Here is a 27,576-nt window from a genome sequence, read left to right as displayed (position 1 = left end):
CACGTCCGAGATATAACACTGGTCGTCCTCATTTGAACCGCTCGTTTTTGTTTCCTTCTACAAAGCAAGAAACAGCAATTCAATGAGTAATGCAACTTATGAGGAAAGCGTGTCCGGTAATATCGCGAGGTTAGCCAGTCGGCGTGAATGTGGCTGCTACTTTCCGCGGGCAGGAAGGACCTAACTCAGCACACTCTTCTGCAAGTGTGCTGAAGACTATGCAAAGGTTTTACTTAGAACTAAATTAAATTTACTTCATCTCTACCCAACATCGTTTTAGACGTAGGTCAAAGTTTTATTTATACCCCGAAGGGTCTGGAATACATGGACGCTAACGTTAGCTCGCTAGTTAAGAGGCATTTCATTGAAAATCGTCCGTATTTCCCCCGAAAGAAACAAAATGTCCGCGGAGCACAGAGCAAGCTGGATACTGACAGGAACCGTGGTCGCTTGTGTCGCCGCTCTGTATGTGCCCTGTGTGCAGAGGACGGTCCCCGGTGGAGACTCAGGTTGGTGCTAGCAGGCTAGCTAACGCTCATTTGGTCACGTGGCTTTGTTGTGTTGCCGGGAGCCAATCATATTGCGCCTTGTTGATGAAACCGCTGCAGCTTGACTGGTGCTGTCCATGGTGCTGCAAGTGAAGGTAAAGCGACGTTTGTTGACGTGACAACGTAAACAAACACATGCCAGACTTTGAGATACACATATATAAATTGAAAGAATCATTCTTTCATTCATGTTTTTAAATCGTCCGCGGTAAATACGAAAACCTCTAAATGAGACACTAATACCTTTTTTACTTCCAGTGTTTAAGGCTGATTTTGGAATCAACGCTGGCTGGTAAAGACAAAATGCATTATTTCATAATATTCAGTCAGTGTAATTAACAAATAATGCAAAAATATACACGACTATTTGTATTTATTTCGTTGTTTTCTTTCTTATTCTTTTAAAATATCTTGACGTTAATTATTTTGACGTAAATTGGTGGTGCTGTAAAGAACAATTTCCTGTCCTATTTGGGATGATGTAGTTTAATGTAGTTTATGCTTTTCTGTTCTTTAAACTCAGCTGCTTTTAGTTGTACTTGTACTTGTTTACTTGTAATTCTATAACATAACTTATTTGGATTTCGTTGAAGTCTGTAGAGGTATAACAGTTCTCCAAAGTCACAGTTTGGTTCACACCTATTTTTATTAAGAGTGAATGAATAGGAAACATTTTAATCACATGCTTAATGACTTAAATGTGATTCAGTCGTTACTATAAAAAGATGCTTTGACCCAATGTTACCTGCTACACATAGGTACAATGGTACTGTAAGATAAAATTGCAATTTTTTTTAAAAAAAGATCAAATAATAGCATATTATGTGTTTCAGAACTGTTAACATTTTCATTTTATTTTGTGACATATTAATTAATTTATTTTTTAACAACAGATGCTCTTCCTGATACAATCCCAAAAGGTATTTGTGTCTCTCGCCAGACCAAACCAGCAACCTTTTGTTTGTTAGGCGTTTGTGCAAACCATGTTTGACTCACACCTAATTGCATTTTTCCTCCTCATTTTATGCATTTTTAAATTTTTCTGACTGTTGGGTAATACAGACACCATAATTGCTGACAAAGCACTGTTGACAGCCAGTCACTACAAATAATTGTCCTTGTTTGTTTAAATTCAATATTTTGTGTGCATGCATAAACCTAATTTACATTTAACACGGCTTACTGTGGACTTGAATGTATTCCACTCAGTACCTTCCGATGTGTTTTCCCAACATTCTTGTAATGCAGTTTATGAAGGAGTGCCTTGAACAATTACAAACAGTGTTTAGAAGTGATACCAAGGTTACAAACTTGTAAATTATGGACTTGAGGGCATGAAGGCTCTGCTTGTTAGGTTTTTACTGCTTTGGCGTGCGAGCTGCAGAAGGGAATGCATTTTTGCAGAATGAAAGCATAAGAAAAGCTCGGCCAGATATAAGCGAGGAGAGATGAAGCGAGAGCGGGCAATTGGAGTGCTGAGTAGCCCTGCTGGTTGTGCTGCTGTCTAGCGAACAGGGCCTTTGAAAAAATGGCCAGCCCCTTCTCCACAGTGTTTAGGGACGGTGCAGGATGCCCGCTCTGATAGTGCCAGCTGAACACCCTTCCGAATTCTCCAGGTCTCCGTCTCTGTGTCCTAATCTCTTTAGGTGTGATGTGCCCTGGAGAGGCTTGAGCGCAGCCCCGCGGGTACGCTGTTGTCTAGGAATGTGGAGTGTGGAAATGATGGGGATTATGGGAAGACTGGTGTGGGTGCCCATGCTCCACAATCACAAAGACTCTTGGCACCCATGCTGCTACCCCGTTGAGTCAATATTTTCCCTTTTTAGTATTGGGGCTGCAGAACTGCATCTCTGTTGCACTGAGATGGATGTTTTGGCTTGGTATTAGTTTGAGTTTCAGCGCTGAATGGTGTAAAAGTGTGCCACTTCTAAGGGGAAAATGAGTGAAATTGAGAAGCCGATGAAGGATGAGAAAGTGTGATGTTAAATGATGGCAGGTAGCTGGCGGCTCATGCCAGGTGAAATGGAGCTGTGGAAACATTTAAGCTGTGCAGGTGGAGGAGTTCTGACTTCATGGTCCATTAGACTGATAAGAGTTAGGGCTCCTCATGTGGCAGAAATTTAGGCATCGTAATTCACTGTATCAGCAAGGTTGCAAAATATGAGAGGAAACCAGTGCCATCTGAAATCCAGCCCTTCTGTTTTGTAAAGGTTGTTACTGCATCACTGCTCATGTCCCTACTGTGCAGATGTTTGTTTGTTTGTTTTTAAATATATGTAACAGCACCAACAGCTGCTCAGATTGAAACAGCTGTATTCTTTTCTTCTTTCTTACGTGCTATATGTTTGAAAACCAGTGAACACAGGAGAGCAATATAAATTAATTTACCTTAATGTGATTTAATGGAATCGCGTGTAGTGTCTTACGGATTCGACATAGCTTGTAAAAGTGATAGAGTCTGCAAGAAACAAGGCCAGCGTTTCATTGGATGTGTTTGACGGAGGAAGGGACTACCCGCCTGGTACCAGTAGAGGGGGCTGTCCTGAACCTAAACATTTATCAATGTCATTTAATCTGAACCAAATTTCAATTTTCATGAGTGGGAGATGCAAACATTGGGTGAGAAATCAGTATAATTTGAAATGCTCTGGGTGTATTCTGGCACAAATGGGTTTGTGCCCAGATACATTAAAGCTCCCTCAAAAAGCTTTTAGGGGTTTTCTTTTCACTTTGTGCTGCGCCTCACACAGAGCTTGTCAAAAAATTGTGCAGCCGGCTTTTATTTTTACAGCTTACTTCATTCTGTGACTGTCACCGGCGTAGCCTTTCTGTTTGTGCCCAACGGACTAAACGAGACATTGAGACATTAGGAGTGTGGGAGCAGGAGAGAGGCACGTAGAGCAGCAGAAGAAAGAGGAAAGGAAAGGACCCTAATGCATGGGGAGGATGGGACTGGAAGCATTATTCTCAGATCTGCATATGTGTGTCTTTGTGTGACAGAGCATTGGAGGGGGAGTCTAATGGTTTGTGTACGCGCGTGTGTTTATATCTGTGTGTATGTGCTGGAGAAGGGAGGGAGGCATCGGGGGAGAAGTGAAAGATGAAGAGAATGAGCGTGCCGCTTAGGAAATGTCACACTGGGAAGATTTGCAGGTTTTGATCCTGGCAAATTAATGCAAAACCCCAGTGCAAGTATTTGATTTGGGAAAACTTTGGGAGCAGACTTGTCTCTTAATAATAATTATTGGGTTTACATTAATTTCCTCCCCTATTCTCTTCCACAGGAGAGCTGATCACCACTGCTTGTGAGCTGGGGGTAAGTATTAGCTGTATTGTTTAATCAATTCACTCATTAACTCTTATAAGCATTAAGGAAGTTTAATTAAGCATGGGCAGAAAGCAGATTAATTTACTTTCAGTCCACAGGTTTTTCCCCTTCTTTTCTATACACTTATTTTACTAAGTTGCAAGTAGAGAATGCTATAATTTGCAACCCGTTTTTCAAATCCAATTAAAGTCAATGGTAAGGCGATGGCTTTTGTAGGCTTTGCCTTATGTACGGTATAAGGCTTATTATATCCACCCCTCTTTTTTGTGTGTGTGTGTGTAAGCCGCGAAGAATGAACTAAATCGGGTTAACAGTTATAATAAGTTTTATTATTTAATAAAGTTTATTACGCCGCTGTGATCCTTTTAGGGAGGCTGTGTCGGTGTCACTATGCCAGTAATCCTGCCGTTAGTGCTGCAGTCCGTGTGGCCTGCCTGTCTGCCTTTCAGGCCTCCCCAGGGCCTTGCAGGCCATCTCTGGGACCCAGGCTGCTGGCCCCCCTCTTCTGATCCCCAGAGCTTGAGAGTTCTCCTTCTCTTTGCTCCCTGTGGCCTTTATCGCTCAGCTGTCCTTTAGCTGCATGTCTGTACACTGCTGTCAGCCCACACAGTACTTCCTCATGCTCTTAATCGCTCTTCATTTTGGTGACGTTACCCACCTGCGTGATGCTACCATTTAGTTCACCACTCTCACTGCTGGAGCTTTTCTTTTTCTCTCATATTTACAGCCTCGCTTTTTGCTCATCGAGTTATTGCGACGCGCCTTTTCCATTCCCAGCTCCTCACTCAAATTTTAGCAAAGCTGTTTGCATGTCTGCAAAAAGATCCTTTGCCGTGTTCGAGGTAACTGGTGAGTCAGTCACACTCTCACCTTTCGGTTTTCTGTTCATTCGAAGAGCTGCCCCTTCTCACTGCCTGCATGCTTTGTGTTATCTGTGCCAGGGAATGAGTCTGTGTTTAATGACTGAGCCCTTATCTGGGTGGAAGAGACTTAGTGGCTAATTGCTGTGATTGCCAAGATCTCCCAGGCGAAAATGACTACGGCTCTGCGGTGGTTTGGGGGTTGAGGCTGACGAGCACCACGTGTTATACCACGGGCTCTAGGGAGCTGCACTGTCCTTGGGAAGAGGCCCGCAGCAAAGAAGTGAGAAAAGGGGAAAAGAAAGGGAGTGTAGGGCTCTTGTATGACAGCACAGTCAGAGTAAAGCCAAGCAGGATGTTTCTGACTCCTTACCTGCTGAGGATAAAATGTTGATACAGCAATATATTAAATCCCTTTCTTGTGCGATAGAATTACAGATATGGTACACCGTTGTTAAAAATCAGAGTTTTTAAAAGTAAATTTTGTAGGGACTCTCCACACAGTCCCGATGTACCGGAGTCACTACCGGCGCTTATCACATAATTAAGGGAAAACAGAAGCTGAAGAAGAAGAAATTTAAAAGGGGAAAAGAGAGCTAAAAAACTAAACAGTTTCATTACAGAAATGGAGTAAAAGTAATTCATAGTGATGCATACTGGCACTACATTGCAGGGAATAAATAAATTTTTTCTTCTATTTGTTTTCTTTTTTTAAAGTTGCACAGTTAAGGTGCATATATCATTGATTATTGTCTCTTAATGTATAAGGTATTGTGATACAGTCATCATCGTGGTAAACCTATTGTGATAGCATCACATTGTGAGCTATTTTTACACATACTGCAGCTCTTTTTCTAAACATCAGTGGTTTGCCTGCCAGATCTCTGGGATTGTGCCAGTGTGTGAATAGCAGATCACTGAATTTAACACTAGTGAGCAGAATCACGTGTTTTTGCCCCTTACTCACTTTATCAAAGCTGCTTCCCTTCCCAAACCAAATGGAGTATTTCCTCTAGTATAGCAGTAAGAACGCATCTCCTGCTATATGCTGCATGTAAGAAAGGAGCACCTGATTCTCCCAAAAGTGTAAAAAGTTCACGTGTGAAATGGCCCTTGTCTTTGTTTTTGTGTCTTTAGGTGGCCCATCCTCCAGGATACCCACTCTTCACTCTACTGGCTCACATGGCTATGCGTCTGCTGCCCTCACTCTCTCCAGCCCACAGTGTTAACCTGATGAGTAGCCTCCTAGGGGCTGCAGCTTGTGGTGGCTTCTGCATTACTGTCTGCAGGTAGGCATATGAAAAGTGTGTTTCCCAATTCCAGAATTTCTTGATGCATTATGTTCTGTTCTGGGATTTTAGTTATTGTATAAAAAAATTACATTGGTGTACTCTGCAATCGAGTAGGTATCAGTAACTGAAGTACTAAATTCTCAAACAGAACTTTAAGGAAGGAACTCACATCAAGGGAAGTAACAATAATAAGAAGACATTTTTGAGTGGCGGCAGTCTTTAAACATTCCCCTACTGACTTTTTGCATCGTGAAGCTGTCTGGAACAGAAAGTGGTATTTTTGGGCCCTGACTGACAGGCAGTGGTCTCCCTGATCCTCTGTTCAGTATTCAGAAGCAGAACCCAGTCGCCGTCCTCCCTCCCAGCACCTTACCCTCCCTGTTTACCTATCAGCCACCCGTTGTGAGAATGCGTGTATGTGTATGTATATCCCAATTATTGTGCCCTCCACCCCCCCAAACCTGACATCCCTGTTCTTCTGCCCCCCCCCCACTGCCCAGCATGCTCCCAATCCTGACATGGCACGATTTCTAATCTCTCCCCTTCTTGCCTCCTGGGTCTGAGAGGAACAGGATCACTCTCTGCGCTCCTCCCTCTCCCCTCTCTTCAACTACCTCTCCCCTCGCTCAGTCATAAACACAGTTTACGGTCCCCGCATTGCCATCTACCCACCCTGCAGCTTCGCCTGCTGCTGACCGTATCATATAAGGAGTATTTTACCCCTTCCTGCTTTGTCTGTGTGTTTATCTTGCATGGTTAACCAGACTGCCTTACATCACACTTTTTGCTGATTTTAGTCATTTTCCACACTGCATTTTGGTGGCAGCTTAGTGTCAACATTTTACCTTTTTGTCCCTGTTTGTGCATACTGGGCTGTTTCCAATCATGTCATATATTTCTAAGTTACTATTTCCAGAATAGGAATTGTTGAATATGATGTAATTTCTTCCTGCTGTACACCTTGGCAGGCTGTGAGGACTCTGTGATAGCGGGAGGACAGCAAGTGAAAATGAAATTGTGTGTGTTATAAAGTGCGCAGTGCTGGGCCTGCTTCCTGTGTGCTTGGCCAGTGTGTGCGATGTGGCAGGAGGTCTGGAGAAGGTCAGGGTACAGGGTCAGCCCTGCTGAAGTAGGGCAGGGACTGGAGAGGGAGAGCTACCCAGGGGACTGGCCCTAAGCCCAGACTGCATCAGTCTTAGACCCTGCCCTGTCTTACTGTTTCTGAGAGGTGAACCAAAGGCTGCCAGCTTTCACCAGTGGTCCCAGGACAAGGCAAAAAGGACAAAACAATAAAAAGAGGGTTAAAAAAGGGGGAGTTTAAAATGCTGCACTACTTTGTTATGCTTTAACTGGACATCCTTATTGCTCCCCTGGTATTAATGCTTTTGATGAGCTACCAGTCAATTACAGGATTGGACTCCGTTCTTGGCCAGACATTTACAGTTATTTTGAGGGCCGAAAATATCCATGCAGTCTGCTGATATTTGGCTCCTGTTTTGCATGTTAACCGTAGCCCCAGTTTATAATCTCGGGGGATTTAGATCCAGTTGTGGATTATGGTCAAGTAAAAAGTCATTATAAAGCTCTGCAACCCCCCTTACCCACAACCGCCCGCTAGGGTTGATGAGTGGTGAGGACTTCATCCAGAGTGCACAGTTACACCATATAAGCTCTTAAGTGTGAATGTATAATCTACGCTTCCAGTTTAGAGAAATAAGCATAAAAGGTTTTAGTCATTATCTGTTCAGGGCCTAGACTGGGATGAGCTATGAGGCTGTGGATCAGTTGGCACACTCAGGTTACTGGGGGGTTACTGGAGAGGGCAAAAGATGAGAGAACTGGGCGAGGGTTCCCGGATGGTCGAGACCTGCTTCTTGGTTCTGGCGTGCAGGGCATTTGTGTGATTTAACCCTGTCAACAATACTGGCATAAATGCCACGGCCATGCAGAGACCCTCTGTTCAGTCCTTTCCCTCAGATGAAATGCCAAAACTGACCAGCCGTTCATACCTGCTCTGCCCTTGTAGTGAATGTGCTGTGTCCCAACATAATTAATTTCTTAAATGTCATTTGTTGTTTTTGTCCCTTTGTTGGCCCTCCTAAACAGTTTTTTTTGTAACTACTTCTCATTTTTTTGGTTTTCATTTGCTGGGAAATAGGCCGCCCTCACCCTCCCAAACAAATTATTGCTTTGTGAAATTATGTTCAGATGGCAAAATATTTTGAAGTTAATACGGGTACTCGAAGTCAGTTTCTCTCAAATAATAAATGGTAAGACCTTGAAATTCATCTGGAATATACCCAACATTGTGAGCCTTTGATGTATCAATTTAAATTAGTCGGCCAGATTGCCGTGTTTAATGTGGGGGAATGTAAGTTGATAGGCTTGGAAGCCACTTCTCTCTCTTGCATAAGTTTAAATGTAGCAATTTAGCCTCCCTTTGATTTGTCAATTACAGTTTTCTTTGCTTGATCATATAGTTTGATGGCCGAATTGCATGTCTTGTTATGTTTTCACACCACGGCCTGACAAGCCTTTGAGGATGGTGGACGTAATGATAATTACTATCGATTGCACTTGGAGGTTCACAGAGAGAAACATTTGGCTGGTGGAATGCTAAAGGCCTCAGCTGTGAGTCTCTGGAGGAATGCGCCCTTCGTAGCGGGATAATCCAGACAGCTCTGTATTTTGTGCTCTCTCGTTTCATAGTTTATCTGCTAAAGCTGCTCTGAATCTCTGCTACCTGAGAGGAATCTCTCTCCATTCCCCAGCTTATCCCGAGACACCGCGAGCAGACACGTTAGCGAGCTGACAGCCATCACAGCAGAAAAAAAACCCAACTTCGCCCCGCTCAGTCATCAGCACTTTTCGGTTTGATCACATGATTACATAACAGGCCCGTTGAAGCACACAAAACGTGTCTGGCCTCCCTCTTTCCCCGGCGGCCCTCGAGAGAAAAACTGCACACCTGCGAAAGGCTCCCCTGCCAAGAGCTAGCCCATGTGGCACAGCTGACACCTCAGTGGACGGGAGGGTGGGCGTGGTGCCATTCCCTGCCGCGTGCTGCATCCCCAGCTCCTTATAAGGACCTCCACCATATGGTCCCGATGGTGCTTTCTCTCCTTGCTCAGGTGGGTTGTTTTTCCAAAGGGGTGGGGTTGTGTGTGTCTTGTTGAGGTCGTGTCAGGAGCGACGTGTGGGGGAATTGTTTTTAGCAACGTCTGATGTGGGTTTGTATCCAAAAAACAGCTGAATAGAGTTGTTTTATTGGGTAATGCTCTCACCTCTTCCTGTAGGTGGCAAGGATGCCCCTCCCTCTCACATCTGCTACTCTTGGATAAAATCTTCAGCCCAAGTATCCATAGAGAATACACCCATTACTGTTATTTTTAAATTTATTTATGAAAATGCAGAAGACAATTTTAAGTTTGTCTGTTTAAAAGGCCTCAATCGCTGGACCTTTTGTTCCTATTCTGCAGTATCTCATCCGTCACATTGTAGTCCAACAGACCTCCTTTACTCCCACCCTCCTCAGCATGACCAATGGTTCCCCCAGGACTCATCCTCTAATACAGTTAAACAGATGTCTAATGAAGATGTTATTTCCTCATTACTGGCTACGGGATGGGGATAGAGCGGAGGAGGGAGGAGGGCTAGATAGACAGCAGAATACAGTACCAGTTTAATATTCCTTTTGCCCGTGGGCCCGAGATTGTGTCTGCTTCGGACGTCAATATTACATTCCTCACCCACCACAGGCAGTCTTAATAAGGCACCAGGCACAGAGACGGATCAGACTCGGCAATTACAATTCACCCAGAATTAGTTAATGGAATCTATACAGCAACATTTATGTATCACTGGTGTGTGCCTAATGACTTTGTTGGAAAAAAGCAGCAATAAAAAATGGCATTCAGTGAATTGCATAAACACGGGATTTTTCTAAATTGTTTTTTTTTTCACCCCCCTCTTCCTGTAATTTTTGTGTGTTGGGTGGAGATTAAGATGGCATTCTGGGAGAAATTGTCATGTCAGTGGCTGCATTGTTTGAACAGAATTGTGGTGATTAATTTTACACGCACTTGTAGCGCTGGAGCGCTTTCTTGGAGGAGGGGTGTCTGAGCGGCAGAGCCAGGGCCCGTGTTTACCCTCCTTTCAGCGCAAACAGACAGCGTCTTCTTCATACACCGCACGGGGGAAGGAAAGATGGGGAAGTGCTTGGTTTGGAGACTTGTTAGACTTTTTTTTTTCCTCCTGAAACATACAGTGTGGACGTCAGTTAGAAATCAGATTTTCTCAGTTAGTTCTTATTGTAGTTTAAGATGAAATAATCGGGAAAAATATCATAAACAGCCGTCATTCCAGTGGTCATTCCACCAGCTAGCAAAGTTAAAATATAGTAAAATGTGATATGATAGGTAATTATATCAATATTTTATCTATTAAAGGGAAGTGAAAGGGTAACTGGACGGATGTCAGTGCTGCCATATTACTAATATCAACAGTAATATCACCATATAACACGATTGTTATGTTTCTGTTTAAATAACCATAAAAAATAAATCTAAATAAGATTACGACATATCATTTTATCCATTTTGAACTCCAGTTGAAATCTTAAAATTAGCATTGCATACCTAAACAATTGTGCAGCTGATAGATGATGAATTTATAATAATCACAACAGCAGAAGGTAACATCTGGCTTTTACTCTCAAGCATAAATTAAGCTCTTGACTCTACATTTTCTCTAATGTAATACTGCACATTGCATATTTTTTTTATATTTTAAACTCCAGTCTCATGTTTTTTGAAGTGCATTTTTTTGTTGATAACCCAGAAATCTACAAATCTTTCTGCTCTTATGTGACAAAATAATTTAACCCGTTTGAACTCGAAACAGCAGAAATGTATAAAATCGTAAAACTGTTCGATCGTACTGTCATGATGTAATTCCTCTGAAAGAAAATTAACATTGGGTCATTTAGTAGTACTAAATCAAAGCCAATACTTTGATTTACTGACATTCCTTAATGTTTGTGTATCAGTTGCAGATTGGCTTTGAAACTTCAAAGCAATACATCATACCCCTGTCATATAATAGCTGCTAAGTAGCCTGCCTGGTGTCCCGGCCAGAGGGGAGCCCTGGGGTGTTTACTCGGGCCAGCTGGAAACCTCAGCCTCAGCCCGAGCAAGGCCACCCCCTCTCTCACGGGCTTTTTACCCTCTTCAGGAATGTGTGATTGTTTTCCAGCACCGCTTAACCCAAACCACCACTCGGTTAGAGAACAGTGCGGCGTTGATCCGCGATGGCACAGCTGTGGTATTGTCTGTTCCCTGGGGTGGTGTGTAACAGCGGCTCTCTTAGCCAGCTCCATTGTGAAGCTTCATTCAGTGCAGAGTGCTGGTGTAGGTTTTTTGTGTGATGCTGTTTAGCGCAGACGACCGATGCTGGCATGTCTCCGGCCCATACTGTAGAACCGAGTGTGTAAATGAGGCAGGTTCTCATTTTGACACTTCAAAGTGATTATACTGAGCCTTTATTGTGTCCTTGAAGGGGACATTGTCTCTCGTATCATTGTCATTTTTTATTTTATTTACCTTTAATCCTCCCTTTTCAGCCTGTGCTCCTTTTTCATATTATTCAAGTTGAATTATGGATAGTTTTTTTTCTTTTTAACCACTTACTTTATTTCCAAGTTTGTGTTTCGTTTCAGGCTTTAAGTATATTGGTCATTCCTTAATTACCCCAGTGATGACGCAGGCATTTTTTGGCAGGTTGGATCAGTTCAGGGTTGAATAGTCTCGTTGTCAGCCGTGTTATTCTCCTGCCACGTCCCAACCAGTCCATTGTCACTGAGCCACAACATTTCAGTACAGCGGCAGCATCCTGCACAGCACTGAGTCGTGATAACAGGGAACACGGCCACACTGGTGTCAAAATGTGTCCTGCTTTATCCGAGCGCCCTGGGAGCAGCCAGCCCGGAGAATGAGCTGTGGAGAGGCTGACTGGGACCCAGGTGGTCCCGCGCAGACAGACAGGTCATTTACAGGCTGCACTGTACACACATCACTGGCTTCTTACCGACTGACAAGCTCTAACAGAGAGATTTGTCAGGCACTCAGGGAGAATAAAGAAGTTCAGGAACAGAAGTGTGTGCCTGTATGTGTGTGTCTTTGAATATGTGACGAGTGCTGGCTATCAGACGAGCTTCAGAAGGAGGAACAGACTTGGTGTAATAACCCCTTCTTTGGGACCCCCTTGACTGCTCTGCACCCCGTGCCACCCCCAAACCAGCCCCCCCGCTAGGTGCATGAGCTGTGGGTTAATTGTCATGCGAGGAGGTAAAATTATGGGTGCGGGAGGTCTCTGCACCTCAACAAAAGTCCCCATCTGCATCCCCCCACCCCCCTCTAAAAACGCCACCCTTCTTCATTTTTCCTTCAAGTTACAACTAATTCCTGGAGCGGTGCAGCGAGGAAGTCGCTGCTATCGCTTATTAAGACCCACTCCTAGACGCCACCACCCCCCAACCCCATTAAGTGCACGCTCACACACATACGTGTGCTCATTCAGCAGGCTTGCCTTACAGAGAACACAGAAAAAAATAGTGGAGAGCAGCAGAGAGAAAACCCAAGAATAAAAGGGGAAGTAGTCAGCAAGCTAAAGTTTTTTTTTTTTTTCCACCCTTCTCTCGCTCTCCCTCTCCTTTTTTTCCTGATTTACCGCGCTTTCCTCAGAAAGCTCCATTGTTCCCCTAGCCTAAGTCTCATCAGGCCTTTTGTGGCTGACTATCACAGCGGCAGGCAGAGAGCTGGAAATGTATAAATGGTATCATGCCTTGTGATTAATGGCGGTGCTTATGAGTCAGGTCTGATAACGGGCCTGCTCTCTACTCAATTTCAGATACCGTTAATGGAATCTGTCTTCTGCGATTGTAATGTGAGAGCGCCTAATTTGCTATGGAGCTTGAAGCTGTCACCGGCAAGGGATTGTGGGGTCATAAGGGACCTGGCAGCCGTTTGGCCTGCAGCTTGTATCTGCGGTGCTGAATAGAGCAGCTCTCTGCCTGTCAGTTAGCTGATAGGCTGATGAGGACTCTAAGCCACTCCACACAATGGCGGAAAGGGCCATACTGCCTGACTTCCCTAATTGTCGAGCCTGCTCATATTTCAGAGCCAGCATGCTGGGGACTGGGTTGCCTTTTTTTTCCTTTTCTCTTCTTTCCCCTCTCTCTTCTTGAACTTTTTTCTTCCCTTTTCTATATTTCATCCTACATCCCGCACACTGTCTCACCCCTTTAATGCACACTTTTCTGCGCTATTTTCCTTTTCTTTCCCTTCTCCCCATCATTTGTCGCCTCACTCTCTCTCTCTCCCCCTCTGTCTCTCAGTTTAGTAAGTGGTGGGTCTTAGCGTATGACAGATTATCCCAAGTTTGCTTCAATTACCGCAGAGGAGATGGAGACAGTACAGGAGAGGAGGAAGGGGAAAACTTTTGTGCACACATTATATTTAAGAAGCTGAGGATAAAGTGCTATCTCCACCACGGTGGTTTCTGTGCCAGTCTGTTCAAGATCAACCGGCTGCTCGAGAGGGACTTCTCATGATATGTGAATTACCCCAAATCGCTGAGTGTTTTTCAAGGTCTTGTCCGAGAAGCAAACTTGGGTAGAAGGAAGATTATAATGGGTCCCCAAATTAGTTATAGGGAAGTGGTGGCTTTTTTGACAACAACATTTAAAATTTGTGTGAAGCTGCTGACTTTGTTATTTTCTCTCTGTTTTTTTTTTTTTTGTGTGTCGTTGCAGTGCAACTTTGATCAAAAAAATTGAAAAAAGCAATTTAAGTTCTGCAGCCTGTTTTTGAGGTTCATTTTAATGCAGTCGTTTTAAACAACTGAAACATCCAGATGGTTAAATTAGTTAAATTTAGTTGACCAGATTGTAATTAACTTCTTGTCATTGTCCTCCGATGCAGTCCTTTCTAAAGAGTAAAACCCTCTTCTTCTCCACTGTCAGGTTGGCAGGTCCTGGTCCTGGAGCAGTGCTGGCTGGTGGGCTGTTCGCTGTGTCCAGACTCAGCTGGCAGTGGTCCATGGTGGCAGAGGTCTTCACCCTCAATAACCTTTTTATTGGCCTTCTCTTCTTCTTGACCGCCAGCTTCCACTGTGCTGAAAATGCCACGCAGAGGAAGAAGGTAACTCAAAACACCACACAACAGATGCAACACACAGGTTATGTTTTATTCAATGTAAACGCACAATGCTGCACTGTTTTGGTTGTCCCTGTTAGATTGCACACTGGGGGGCATTATGCTGTGGCTTGGGGCTCTGTAACCAGCACACACTGGTGCTGTATGTGTTGGTCATCATTCCTTGGGTCCTTTACCGACTGTACTCTCAAAAGGTAAGTCACAGGGTCTCATTAAATAAAGAGAATTATAGATGGAAAAGAAGAAATAGGGTGTGTGCAATTTTTTTTGACGGAAATAAAAAGGCTACAAAAACAAGATTTCTTAAGAAATAATCCTTATTCATTTTTTCCTCACATATCCTCTTAAAAGCTGCTGTTTGCGAGGTGCAGCCAATCAGAGGGAAGTTGGTTTAAAGGGAGAGGAGCTAAAATGGCTTTCAGATAGAGATAAATATGGATTGTTTTAAACTCTGAACTCTAAATATATGAAGCTGGAAATTAGCGTAACTTCAGAGTTAGTGTTGGTCTAAGAAAAAAGGGGCTTTTAGGGAAAAGCATGACCAAACAAGGCTCTCCAGTCTTGTTGACACACGCATTTTCCATTTTACTTTCTTGCTTACGGTTTGGACAACATGAATTTAAGAACATCTTATCCTTGTATTTAAACAGGAGCTGTCTTTGCGTTGCCTTGTATCTCTGGGATTCTGTTTCCTCGCTGGCTTCCTGCCGTACATCTACCTGCCGATTTCATCCTACCTCAACACAGCCCGCTGGAGCTGGGGTGACCAGACCACCCTGTCGGGTCTGTTGACCCACCTGCTGCGAGCTGAATATGGCACATTCTGTCTGGTAAGTGTTGCTTGCCTCGCTGCATTTAAACAGACCCTGACCCTGTTGGCTTAGCTTACATTGATTTTTGTTTTGCAGGCAAAGACAGAAAGCTCGGTTAACCTGACCACAATGCTGCAGTAAGTAAACAGTCTTTCTGCTGTTTGCACGTGAAACTTCCTGGTCTGAGTATTGTAAACGGCACAAGATGGTCATTTAATGGGTCTAATGACCATCAGCTAAACTCGCATCATTGTTTCCCAGAACAAAGTAACATCACTGAATTTCTAGTTTTTGTGGCCAAAGCAGCACGTTTAGTCCATCTCGCAGGAAACATTGTGTTTCTCATCCATAAACTGCCCAGCATGTTTGATTTGAGTATTTCATTTCTATTTAGACAGTAGGATCTAGGATGGAGAAGGGAAGAAAGTAGGTCGATTTGATCTGAGGCACAGTGAGGGCACGTTTGGGACTAGAGATGGAAGACCCAACTGCTCTTTGCAATGGTTCTGGTGATTTACACAGGTTTAGCCACATACACACGCACACCAAGCCATTATAAGGGCCCACAGTCATTTCTGCAGCCCATCTCTTCCCTTACTCTCCCCAGCAGCTTTTGTTCTTCCCATTCCACTCTCTCCCATCAAAGCAGAACTGAACCTGCTTAGAGGGCCAAATCGCTGTGTTCTCTTTCTCCAGCAGTTTGAAATGATCACTCAGCTCTGGTGTTTAAGCGTGACAAGCTGTGATGACAGACATTGCAATAGAGCTTGAGAAATTGTATTTTTCCACTCTAGCACCTCCCCACCCCCTCCACCCCATTCCCTCCCTTGCTTCCCTCTGCTACCACCACCACAGTCATCCCACTCCTGGTATCTTTCTCCAGCTGACGGGATGGGGTGCGTGTGCGTCTTAAGACCCCCCACTACCAGCACCCCCTCTGCCAAGCACCCACCCCTTTCCATCACCCCTGCTGCTTGATGGACAAGCACACCTTCAAGATGGGGAAGAGAGGCGAACATGACAGGCATGTCGCACTGGAGACGTAAACCCACTGGAATAACTGACACGCACACACACATGCACACACGATCATGAGCACATTCACACATAGTGTACATTGGGAGATATAGAGACTCAATAAGCTGTCAAATAGAGATGGGTATTAAGGAAGAGGCAGGAAACTATCTCTCCGCTCTGAGCAAGCGCTGTGTGACTGACAGGCGCTGTGAGGAGAGGATGGGGCTGTGGGGGGTGGATGACACAGTCATTCGTATCTGTCAATCCGATTGAAAGGAGGAGTGCACAGTCCAAGGAGTTTGTTTTGATAGGGGATGAAGGGCATTTAATAATTGGTGTCCTTGAGTTCAGTAGCAGGGAGGGTAATTGAGCTTGTCTTCGGTGTCCGTCATGTCTCTGTGTGTGTTTGTGTGTGCAGGGCTCAGTTGGACCATTCCCTGGCAGAACTTTCACTTCCTGTCTTGGTACTGGCAGGAATGGGCTTTGCGCTCTCCTCATTGGACAGGTAAGGATGAGTTGGATGCCAGCGTGCAGCACACCAAACTCTGTCACGCACATCTCAGCACCCACTTCAACTACAAAAATCTAATCCCCTGGAGTAAAAGACGGGGAACAAAACCACTGACAAAATGCTGATCTTAGAAAAAAAGAATACAAAACAACACTGAGGCACCTAACTGTCAAACTGTCTCGACGCTCCACATTCAGATCAAGAGGATTTGATGTGTATTTTGGATTTTCAAAATCATGTTTGTGTGTACAAGTAAATCACTGCCTGTATGCATCTATATGTGGCAGCGTGATCCTGTAATTCATTACAGGAGAGCCTTTGCTGGGATCTGTTGGGTGGAGCTGATAAAGCCCCAGTAATGCCCCAAAGCCCCGCAGGGCACAAGCTATTCTCCTTCTCCCCAGGTGCACTTCAATAAACTTGGCTACATACACAGACAGATGATGAAGAAGAGGAAGGTCGTCTAATAGATTGCCCAAAGGAAACCCGGCAAATGCTTATTTACCCCATGTTAAAGTGTAAGGTTATAACTATGATTTTGTTTACTTTTTAGCTATTGTGCTTGTAAGTGAGGAAAACGTAAATCAAGAAAGCTTGAGTGAGTATAAGTGTCTGGCTGACGGAGATCAGCAAATCAGTTTGTTGGCAGGAAACTGTGCTCCAGCCTGAAAGCGGGTCTCTTCAGGTTCGGACGATGACTTGTTTTTTTGCCACGAGGGGAAATGTTTTCTTTTTGGTGTATAAGAACATTTTACAGCTGTACTGTAATGAGTTTGTGATTCAGCGGTTGGCACCGGCTCATTATGACTCAGTCTGCATTAGAAAATCAATCATGCACCTCTTAGCTTGCTGGCAGATACGTTTTCTCTCAGGCTTGTGATCCCCGTCCGTGCATTAATATTCTTACAGACTTATTCAAAACAAGTATATTTTTACAGAGCAAATAGACAAAGTGATACATTAGACTAAAAATATGGAATTGGCAGACGATGCATTTAGAAAAAAAAGGAAAGCTGGTTAAATATTTGTGCGCTGAATAACCCAAGGTGTCCCGTCCTAGGAGGTGTCGCTCAGTGTCCTGGCTGTTAACTGTCATGCTGGTGGTCTACTCGCTGTTTTTTGCATGGAGAGCCAACCTGGACATTAGCAGACCCTTACTGCTCGGAGTGGTGAGCTATAAGACTTTTATGTTCTTAGACATCTTTTCTCATTTCATAGCTGAAGCATCACACCTTGTGCTCAGCATTGAATTACAAGTTTGTCTCAGTTTTCAATATTCTAAAATAAAACCACAGAGACAGCAGTGTACTGTATGTTGATGCTGATCCTGGTCCAACGGTAAAGCAAACCCAGAAAAAAACAAAACAAAGCAAAAAAAAAAACAACAAAACTACAGAAAACACTTTTTTGCCTCTTTGTGTGTGTGTGTGTGTGTGTGTGTGTGTGTGTGTGTGTGTGTGTGTGTGTGTGTGTGTGTGTGTGTGTGTGTGTGTGTGTATATACACTTGTATATACACTTGTATGGTCACTTCCTGCAGGTTGAGCGTTTCTGGCTCCAGAGCGATGCTGCAGTGTGTGCGCTGGCAGGCCTCGGCTTGAGCTGGACTCTAGCTGGGCTGGAGAGGAGGCTGGGCTATGGGGGGTTGTGGAAGACCACAGGCTGGGTCTTCACTGCAGCTCTGCTGGCACATATGGTGCACACCAATCACAGGTGAGTATTGCACTTGCTAACAGTAACAAGCTTGCTGTTGTTAGGTGTGATGAAAATCTGCAGTGCTGTCGATACACAGGCAGGAATTACTGTGGTGTGCAACAGTGGTTTTCATTGCACAAGTCTACAATGGTAGATTTCATCTGACAGAAGCTACGAGTTTAAAATGCTGACTTTAAATTTGAAGATTTGTTGTGTTGTTGCAGTTAGACTCATTTTGGCCCCGGCCTCAGAATTGCACTGCATGTGAATGAAGACACTACCAAAGGAATGCAAAGGCAGCACTTTAAATGTATTCTCATTGTTTAATTTAAAAATCCAGCGCTCCGAACTTTAACTCCTTACAAAATCCTTACAGTTCCATTTCCACTGTTGTATATTTGCAGTAAAAGGGCTGAGTTAGGGCTTTGTAACGTCTGAATTTGGAGACAATTAGAAAACTAATTCTTAACAGCGAAGATTTTGATCACAGTGGACATAATTATTGTAGCTGCATTGTTTTTTTCTTCTACAGGCTATTAGTGATTTCAGGCTCTAATAGTGTTTTTGTGTCCGACCGCTCGAGTCTTACGGTTTCTTTTCAGATACTCTGCAATCCATGTATCTGTCAATTTAATGTTTTTACATTATTCATGTTGCAGTAACTACACTGAACCCAAATGCATATGAAGAATGAAGTTAAATACTTCTGCTTTGTAAACTTTAAATGATGTAAAAACTCCCCTCTTCTAGCTCATTCTAAAATCCCCATGCACATTTTTTCCTGAGTCAACCTGATTTGTTTCTCTTTTGCTTCTCTGCGCTTCATACTGCAGGTCTGAACTCCACATGTCAGGTTTTTCTCTGCTCACCCCATGGTAGGGGCTAAAGAGAGGCACGGTTAGCACATAGATTCTACTCTGAGAGCTCAGTCTGAGATGTTAGCTGTCCGAGAAGGCAGATTACACCAGCGTAGCGCTGGGGAGTGCCAGACAGCCATCACTGAGCGGCTTTGATCAAGGGGAGAGCATGGCCTGTGCTGTCAGACCCATCACACCTGTCTCCCCACGATTAGATAGGCAGCTAGAGTGAGGGGAAGGGGCGGGGGCACTGACAACTTACCCTCAGAGCACCTTGAAAGCGTACCTACAGACACTCACATATACACCGCCGCACACATCTCACACACACTTCTGAGCAGGGGAAAAGATGTGTTTAACCATTTTTAAAATGGGAGAAAATGCAACTTCTGTTTTGATGCTAGTGTAGAGTAATTGCTTGCATATGTGCTGTTGATCTTAGGGAGTGTGATCAGAGTGGGAACACTGTGGTGGAGAGGTTCGGCAGGGAGCTTCTGGCCTCCTTCCCCAAAGACTCGATCATCCTGACCAGAGGAGATCTGCCTGGAAATTCTCTGCGATACCTGCACTACTGCCAGGGCGTACGGCCTGATGTACGCCTAGTTGATCAGGAGGTCAGGAGGTTTTCCCTGTTTCCTGTATTGAAAAGATTTTTCCTTTGTAATATAAGTTAAGGAATTTTATTTATGACGAAATTGTTTTGTCTTATTTTTCTTGTCCATTAAAACCACACTATATTCAAATGAGATTTAAAAAAATAAAGAACAAAATGTGAATAAAGTGTGATTTCTCATGATAATATAATGTTTGACATATTTTGGCAAAATGTCAAAAATCAGCTTTGTGATAACTGAAAGAAATTCATTGAAAATCATAAATTAGACCCTTAAGTCAGCAAGTAGAGGCTTTATAAATTAGGTGTGTTGTCATTATATACTTATTAGTTTGTATATGTTATCAGTATGATTCATCAGTTGCTTTAAGATATAATGACACAAAAAATCCCTTTAAACTAATTGCACTGATGATTCTTTAACTGATAATCGACTGGATATAAATATTTCTCTGGGATTGGTGGTGCTCTTTGTTCTCACTAGATGATGACATATGCTTGGTATGTGGCCAAGCTGGCACAGCACCACCCTGGGATCCACTTTCCCGGCCGCTGGTGGGACCCGGTCAACCTCGAGGAGAAAGGCACCTTCAGTCTTGATCAATTTCTGTCCCGCAATACGCAGTGAGTGCCTCAGACACATGAAAAGAGCAGAGGGGGAATAAAAGGATGGTCTGAACAGCTAAATAGGAGGATGTTAAATGGAAAGAGAGAGAGAGTGAGTGATTTGGGAGGGCAACAATGAACAAGTGGGTGATCTAATGAGGCAGAGATCAGCAGGATGGTCGACACAGTGCAAGCACGAGATAAGCCCACAGAACTGTTGAGGCCATAAAAGGAGTCTGATGAACTACAAAAGTCAGCTAATCTACTTGATTTGGTTAAACGGTCTCTGGTGGACTTGCTGCTGCTCCCTGCTCCCATGATTCACTCCTTCAGGAGGAACTGAGATCCAGAAATTGGATGGTGCCTTGTTAATACCAAGCCCACCAGGGGGCAGTGTTTGCCAGGCCAACATGTATATCTCTCTGTGGGGGCAACACTGACCTGCGGGATTAACCCTCGGGGTCTGTGAGAAGCGCAGGGCTGATGGGAAGCTAGAAGGTGCTGGGATGTGAGGAAATTTCTGTCACCATGTTGTCACTGTGTGTGTCATTATATACAGGTACCCGGAGATAAAAACTGAGGGCACGAGCAAGCCTCTATCTGAGAGTTTGTCTCTGTTTTTCTGCAGGAGGGATGTGTTTGCCTGCATCGGGCTTCCTGATGGAGACCTGAGCTGGGAACGCAGTTATTCCCGCTGGCCCCTGGGTGTGTGTGACTACTTAGTGCCCGTTCAGAAGCAGTTTCACCCTGAAGAGTGGGCTCATCGTACACGCAATATCTACAACTGGAGTGATCCACACAACAGGTTAACAGTTAACTCTTACCTTCATGCGTATTTCAGCCTGGATTATACTATTAAAATAATATATATTTAGATTGGTGTTGGGGATGTCATGTTATGCTCATTGCTCTGAAATTCAACCTAACATATTAAATGTTTTTAGAAAAGTTTGATCTCTTTGATCTTCATTTGAATTTTTGAAAATTTCATCGTCACTGAGATTTAAATGGTTAAAAATTTGCATGGTTTAATTTTTAAGGTCTGCTGTTGGCCAAGAAAATAAACAAATCCTTTGGAGCGAAAAAAAATAAATAAATCTCAGTGCTCACTTTTCTCTCTGTGGTCTCAGTCGTCCCTCCACAGACTCCACAGAACGTCCCTCAGTGGGCTTGTCCTCTGTTCTCCATGCTGTGATCCAGCTCTTTGTGAATTTTACCAGAGCAAGACATTAGGCCCTTAGCCATCTGAAATGAGACTGAAGATGAAAAATAATGAGTTTCTTATTGCGTTTTGTCAATAACTGTGTCAAAAGTGGAATTAGTCAAAGCTCCATATTTTGTTGCTGTTGCCAGGAGCCCTTCATTCACTCAGATATCCACGGCTGAATACTGTGACATTATTTCCCGCACCCTCACGACAAGCGTGTCTGCCGATGCCCACAAGCCAAATATTAGCTCGGAAACCCTGCTAAAATATTCTTTTGAAGAAGAGGTCAAGTGTTTACAGTCAACAAAGTGGGAAAAAAAAGGCAGATGTGGTTTTACTCCATGTCTAATGTGCTAGCTGGTATTGTTGCTCAGTCACTTAATGTTTATGCAGCAAACATTGATGTTTAGTGTATCAAAACCTGCACAGCCAAGTGGAACAATATATTCACATAAATAATCATTTATAGTTAGTGGAACTGTGAATAAGCCAGCGCGGTGCCTGAAGGTGGTTTAGATAAAGAAATGTTTTTTTTTTCTCCCCATGTATGAACAGTTTCCATCCTGCATCCTGGGAGCGTGTTGCTAATGAAGAGATGTGGCAAGCCAGGTATGCTGAATGCTTTACAGCGGATGCTAGTTTTCTTGTTTGAAGTGGATGTATACTTTCGAGCGTAAATAAAAAGCTGTGTCACGATGCATATTACCCCACCAGAACATCTCCATAAACCAGTCTTGTGTGGTAAAACATCTACACGTACAATGTATTTGGTGCCGACATCTACATAAATCACTCCATTGGAGTGGTGCGTCTGAGAGTGTAGATCTGCATGGCTCATCCATCCAGCACTTAGCCCTGAGCCTGCGTGCTTTGTTTCAGGATGAAGACGGCTTTCTTTTTGTTTGACCTGGCTGAAAGGATGCAGGGAGAGGGGAAAGCTCGCCTCTTTGAGCTGTCTTACACTGTGAGTCTGACCCCCACCTGCAAACACTTTACCATAGTAGGGCAGATTAAAATGCATCAGGAAAAGCATGAATGTTTTTATGTTTATCTCCCTTTTTTTTATTGCTGGGCAGCTATATAAAGAGATTGTTGAGGCCCACTCCGACTATCCTCCAAACTGGGACAAGAACCTGGCTCTGGCTTGCGAGAGACTGCTCCGCTCCGGTCACAGGGGTTACAGTGCAGACAGCCTACTGACCTGCAGTGTCCAGCACTTCAGTCTTTACTTAGAGAAGGACCCCACTGATCCCCAGGCACCCGCCATCCGCTCAGCCATTACTCACCTGCTCCAAGAGAGAGACAGATTCCGACAGAGCCGGAGGCAAACCCCATAAGATCCATGGAGCTGGAACAATGGAAATTATGACTGAGCCAATGTGCCTCTGTGTGTGGTTTTAAGGTGACGCTCTATGTGGATCAAGACTGGTGCACTGGTGTTAAGTTTGGCTAAATGTACTGTGCCAAATTGGACTTGTATATCAGAATTTGAAATTAAGGGAAATGCTGGTGGATAAGTTCTTGTTTGAAGTTACCAAACAGAGCTAACACTGTGCTATGTCTCATTTGATGAATGTTTACAGTTGACCAGCGGCAGGGCATGACTTTAGGAAGCCCTGCCTGACCTCAATCAAGCTCTGCACGCTTCTCTTAAAGTCACCCATTCAATTGCTTTATCGTTACATCTCGTTCTTTTTCCCCCCCCTTTTTTTTCCTATTCTGCTCTCAGAGCTTTTAACGTGCTGATTATTCTGCCTCAGCCTCTGCTCTACTTCTTTTTCTCACATTAGGATGGCAAGACCGAGATTGAGGGAAACCCAATTTGGGGGCAGAAATGGGGGATTAGAGCGGCTGTTTAATCTAGGACAGACTTGTGCTGTGCCACGCAGTCCTCACTCCACATCAGTGGCAGCCCTACACACCCACCCACCCCTCTATCCTTCCATCAGTCTATCTTAGATGGTCCTTTAAATGTTTAAAACTAATGGATTCGATGAGTGCTCCCCCCCCCCCCCCCCCCCCCCCCCCCCCCCCCCCCCCGTCTCTCTCTTCCTTCCTAACATGAGGGCGGTAATCCCTCTTGGATTTAAATGAAATGTGAAATGTCACAATGCCAGGGACCCTTTTAGAGGTGCGTTCGTGCGTGTGCCCATGCGGGCATCTATGTTGATTTGGGTCTGCATGTGTGTGAGAACATGCTTAAATCTCCACTCAACCCCCTCTCCTTGCCAGAATTGCTCATAAACCTATTCGATAAACAGATCGGCACACTGAAAAGCAAAATGCTTTGATCACTAGAGAGACGCAAAGTCATGGAAAGTTCATGGACAAACGCAGATACGCAAGACTTTCAGTGCCCGACTTACAGGAAAATGGAATCTCAGGTCTGTGAATGTCGGGAAGAGGTGCTGTCAAACTTAGTCGGACTGGACCAGGGTTGTTTGAAGAACACCCTCGAAGTACGCCTTTGTATACCTTTGATCGGGATCTGACACATCAGTTACACACTGTTTTTTAAATGTTAGTGTTGATGTTAATGAACCTCGTGCCATGAAATTTGTTGTGCAGAGGTCAAATCAGCATATTGCCATAAGCTTTATAAAACGTTTCTAAAGAAGCCTGCTGTTTGAGATACCAGCGGAAAGCGAGGGACAGTGAGTGCATGTGCAGTTTTCTCAGAATGTAATCTGCCCTCTGTGTTCGCAGGCCTGGTTAGCGGCTGTCAGCTGGCTGGATGATGAGGTTCGACCTGCTGTAGCACAGATGGTTTGGTTTCACATAAAAACAAGGGGGAAACTGTCATTCTGCTTTCTACAGATTAAAATATTTCAATAAAGATTTTTTTTTACGTATTTTTGTGCTCTGCTCTCAGACTTAGTATTTTTGATCAAAAATGTTATCATATTTGTTGTTTTGACATTGCAGGCAAATTAATAATGCGGGTTTAAATCGTGTTTTTTAACTTCACTTGACTGTATTGGTGTAGTTTAATGTTTACATCAGTTATCTGCTGCCACATGCCTCATCCCCTCTTATTTTTACCTTACCTTCCTTTTATCATCCCCCTCTTGTCACCCACCCTCCCCACCTCCCACCCCCTCTCACTCTGTCTTTCCGTAACCCCTCTGTTCCTCTTCTCTCCCGTTTCTGAGAGTCACTTGCCCACCCTAAATCAGCAAGCTGCCGAGGATTGTGGGAACCCATGGAATCGCCGTGACCAGGGATGCAGGCAGGGAGCCACGGCAACGCTGGAATGTGGGGCGTCTGAGGAGATAAGAGCTGTGAGCCCAGCCAGGGAGAGGCGCGAAGTGGGGGAGGACGAAGAGGCAGAGTGAGGAGGGTGAGACAGAAACAGGGAGAGCAGCAAGTCTGTGAATGGGGAAACAGAAACACAACGCCATAAACAGCCAGAGAGCAAGACAGAGTGAGACAGAGAAAGAGGGGCGGGGGACTTAGGGGGGCACACACTGGAGATGGGAAGCCAGCCTTATTCCTCTTTGCATTTCATTTACATCCCTGGCCGTATCGACCAATCGGATTGGGAGCAAAGCCCAGGGCTTAGGAGGGGAATAAAAAGACAAAATGCCTTTGCTGCTCTCATCCCTCCCTGATAATACCCCTTCTGTTTTTCTTTTCTCCTTTTCTCTCGTCTATAAGTAGATACTGTCCGAAATGCCAGCGGAAAAGCGACACCTCCGCTTGCTGTGTATCTCAGATAGACCGAGCGGGAGCAGGGGCTGAAAAGACAGCTTTAGCAACTGGGCCTATCTCCACTCCTCTCTCTGGCTGGATGGGAGCTTGGAGTGGAAGGAGGCGGAGGGCTGGGGTGTGTTGGTTAGTGTTTGGGAAGAGAATAGAGGGTGTGAGAGGCATGATATACTGAGCTGGCCACAGATTTTGCAAAATCTTACACTCTGAAAAACTTTGCCTTCAGATCCCTTTCTTAAGCATGAGAAACCTGTGTCAAGGATGTTTACCAGGTGCCACCCATCCTTGTAAAGGTTGCCAATGCCTTCTACCGAAGTCTGCACATATTTGTTAGCTTAACATTGCTGTCCCATGCAAAAAGAAATGTTTTTTTTCCTCCTAAGACTCGTATGTCTCATTTCATACTATGATTTAGTCATGAAAGTGACCGGTTTCGCATTTTCTTATTCAAGTACAGTACTGTCCAAGTCCTGAGCAGTTTATTGAAACATGCAAGCGTAAATGGAAATACAGTATATGAGGTAAAAACAGAGTTTGTACATTTCTAACAAGCTTGAAAGTCGATATTTGGTATGACCACTTTTATTCTTCAACACAGCCTGAACTCTCATAGGCAAGCTTTCTTGTATTTTCTTTAAGTTGTCTTTAGTAATATTTCTCTGGATGTTGCCTGCCTTTTCTTCTGCTCTCTGTCAAAATGATCCAACACTGCTTTGGTAACATTGAGGTGCAGGCTCTGGGGAGGCCAGGCCTGCATTCATCCCTCCACCACTGATTTCCAGTCCTGTTCTTGTGTAAGTTGGAATACCTCAGTTTTTTTCACCCTGTTTCCCTTCCACAAGAAGGAATTCTTAACAGCCACTGAGACCTTTTCTGATGAGCCTTTAGTTAGCAGTAGATAGATAGATTAATTATTCTTTTTCTTATTTCTTAAGGACGTGACTTTTGGATTCTGTTCATCTGCTGTAGATAGTTTTGAGGTCTGTCCTCTATTCGTCGAGTTTCCTCAGTTTTTTTGTGACACATTGCACACCATGCCAAAACATGCCTAGTTTTCAGCTAATAGCTCTTTGCAACTCTACTTATTGGTGCAAAAATACTATTTTGTACTTGTCAAACTGTATTACCTTTGGCATTTTTCATGAATGCAAGAGGTAAAGATAGAAGACAGAACTGTATGTATCAAGTAAACATGTATGAGAAAATGTAAAAAAGCTGATTTAAATAGAACAGATAAACATTTATCACTTTTGTCTAAGTGTAAGGAGGTCCTGAGTTTGGACCCATGCAGTGCCTCTGTGTGCACTGGACTCTACCACAAAAGTGATTCTAAATCTCAAGAGTTTCACTTCCTTCATGCAAATGTATTTTAAAAAACAACATTTGCCTGCAGGTTTGTCTGAAACACCAACTGTAAGGCACACTGTAACCTTAAACTTCTCACAGAGGTAGCACTACTGTTATCTTAGCTAAATTAACTGCTCTCCTGGATGTGTATTGCGTAGAATTAGGCCCATTAACATCAGTCTGTGTTGACATCATGATTGACTTTTCTCAGGTTTCCGTTTGCCATCACTCTTGATTTGTGTTTCCACAGTGTGTGGCGGCCAGTGTTTGTATGTCAGGTGCAGCATGTGTGCAAGTTTATTTGTACAGGTGTTTGTAGTGCCCTCCATTGTGTTACTGTTTGTATGTTGTATTTGCAAGTTTCTTTACTGTGTTTAAAAAAAAAAAAAACTGGCATTGTCTTCCTGCTCATGTCTTTGTGTGGTTGCACCTATACCATTGTACTGCAGCTGGATCTTGCACTGCCAATGCTGCCTACATATAAATAGTGCTTATTGAAATTTACTGTTTGAGAGATGAGTTTATCTCACTTGGGGTTTGTGGCACAGCTGTTAGAGAAAGAGAGGGTCCGTTACCTGCACCAAAAACCTGTGAGTGATCAGGTCACATTAGGACCCTGTGTGGACCCCCCCTGCTGCTTCACAGCATCCTGGTCCTCTTTAGCCCACACAGCCGCCTCCCAATAGTAAATCAAACCAAACAATAGAGGAAGATATCCGAGGGATTAGAGGTCAGAGGGTTGGGGAATACAACATCTCTATTTCCAGGATCAATTTTCAACCGCTTGGTAATCTCTGCCCCCAGGCTTCACATACCTCCAGTGGTCTCTCTGGCGGGGAGGTGGCATTGCCAGGCTGTTGGAGCTGGTACTCCAGCTGGGTGTGCATGGTTGATAGGATAGCGGGGAGGTGAGGTTGTAGGTTGATGGTGTAGATGGACAGGAGAGCAGAGGGATGAGTAACAA

General features: G+C 44.0%; 1 protein-coding gene across 1 annotated transcript; it reads left to right on the top strand.

The window, feature by feature from the left end:
- The first annotated feature begins 159 nt into the window (after positions 1-159).
- On the top strand, positions 160-23,536 carry tmem260 (transmembrane protein 260). Its single transcript, XM_063498707.1, has 16 exons — positions 160-509; positions 3,833-3,864; positions 5,874-6,025; positions 14,049-14,226; positions 14,322-14,435; positions 14,892-15,071; positions 15,150-15,190; positions 16,489-16,575; positions 17,642-17,750; positions 18,120-18,292; positions 19,574-19,745; positions 20,229-20,368; positions 20,979-21,155; positions 22,113-22,166; positions 22,437-22,521; positions 22,634-23,536. Exons 1-16 carry the CDS (start codon positions 401-403, stop codon positions 22,892-22,894), a joined length of 2,064 nt encoding a protein of 687 aa, XP_063354777.1. The 5' UTR covers positions 160-400; the 3' UTR covers positions 22,895-23,536.
- Positions 23,537-27,576: the final 4,040 nt, after the last annotated feature.

Source organism: Pelmatolapia mariae, linkage group LG16_19, assembly GCF_036321145.2.
Source record: "Pelmatolapia mariae isolate MD_Pm_ZW linkage group LG16_19, Pm_UMD_F_2, whole genome shotgun sequence".
Classification (NCBI taxonomy): Eukaryota; Metazoa; Chordata; class Actinopteri; order Cichliformes; family Cichlidae; genus Pelmatolapia; species Pelmatolapia mariae.
The sequence above is the reverse complement of the archived record's forward strand: the minus strand, read 5'-3'. Positions and strand labels throughout refer to the sequence as shown.

Coding starts and splice junctions, on each gene's coding strand:
- tmem260 (XM_063498707.1), top strand. CDS start 401: ATGTCCGCGGAGCACAGAGCAAGCTGGATACTGACAGGAACCGTGGTC. Junction 15,072..15,149: donor AATATGGCACATTCTGTCTG/GTAAGTGTTGCT, acceptor TTTGTTTTGCAG/GCAAAGACAGAAAGCTCGGT. Junction 19,746..20,228: donor TACGCCTAGTTGATCAGGAG/GTCAGGAGGTTT, acceptor TGTTCTCACTAG/ATGATGACATATGCTTGGTA.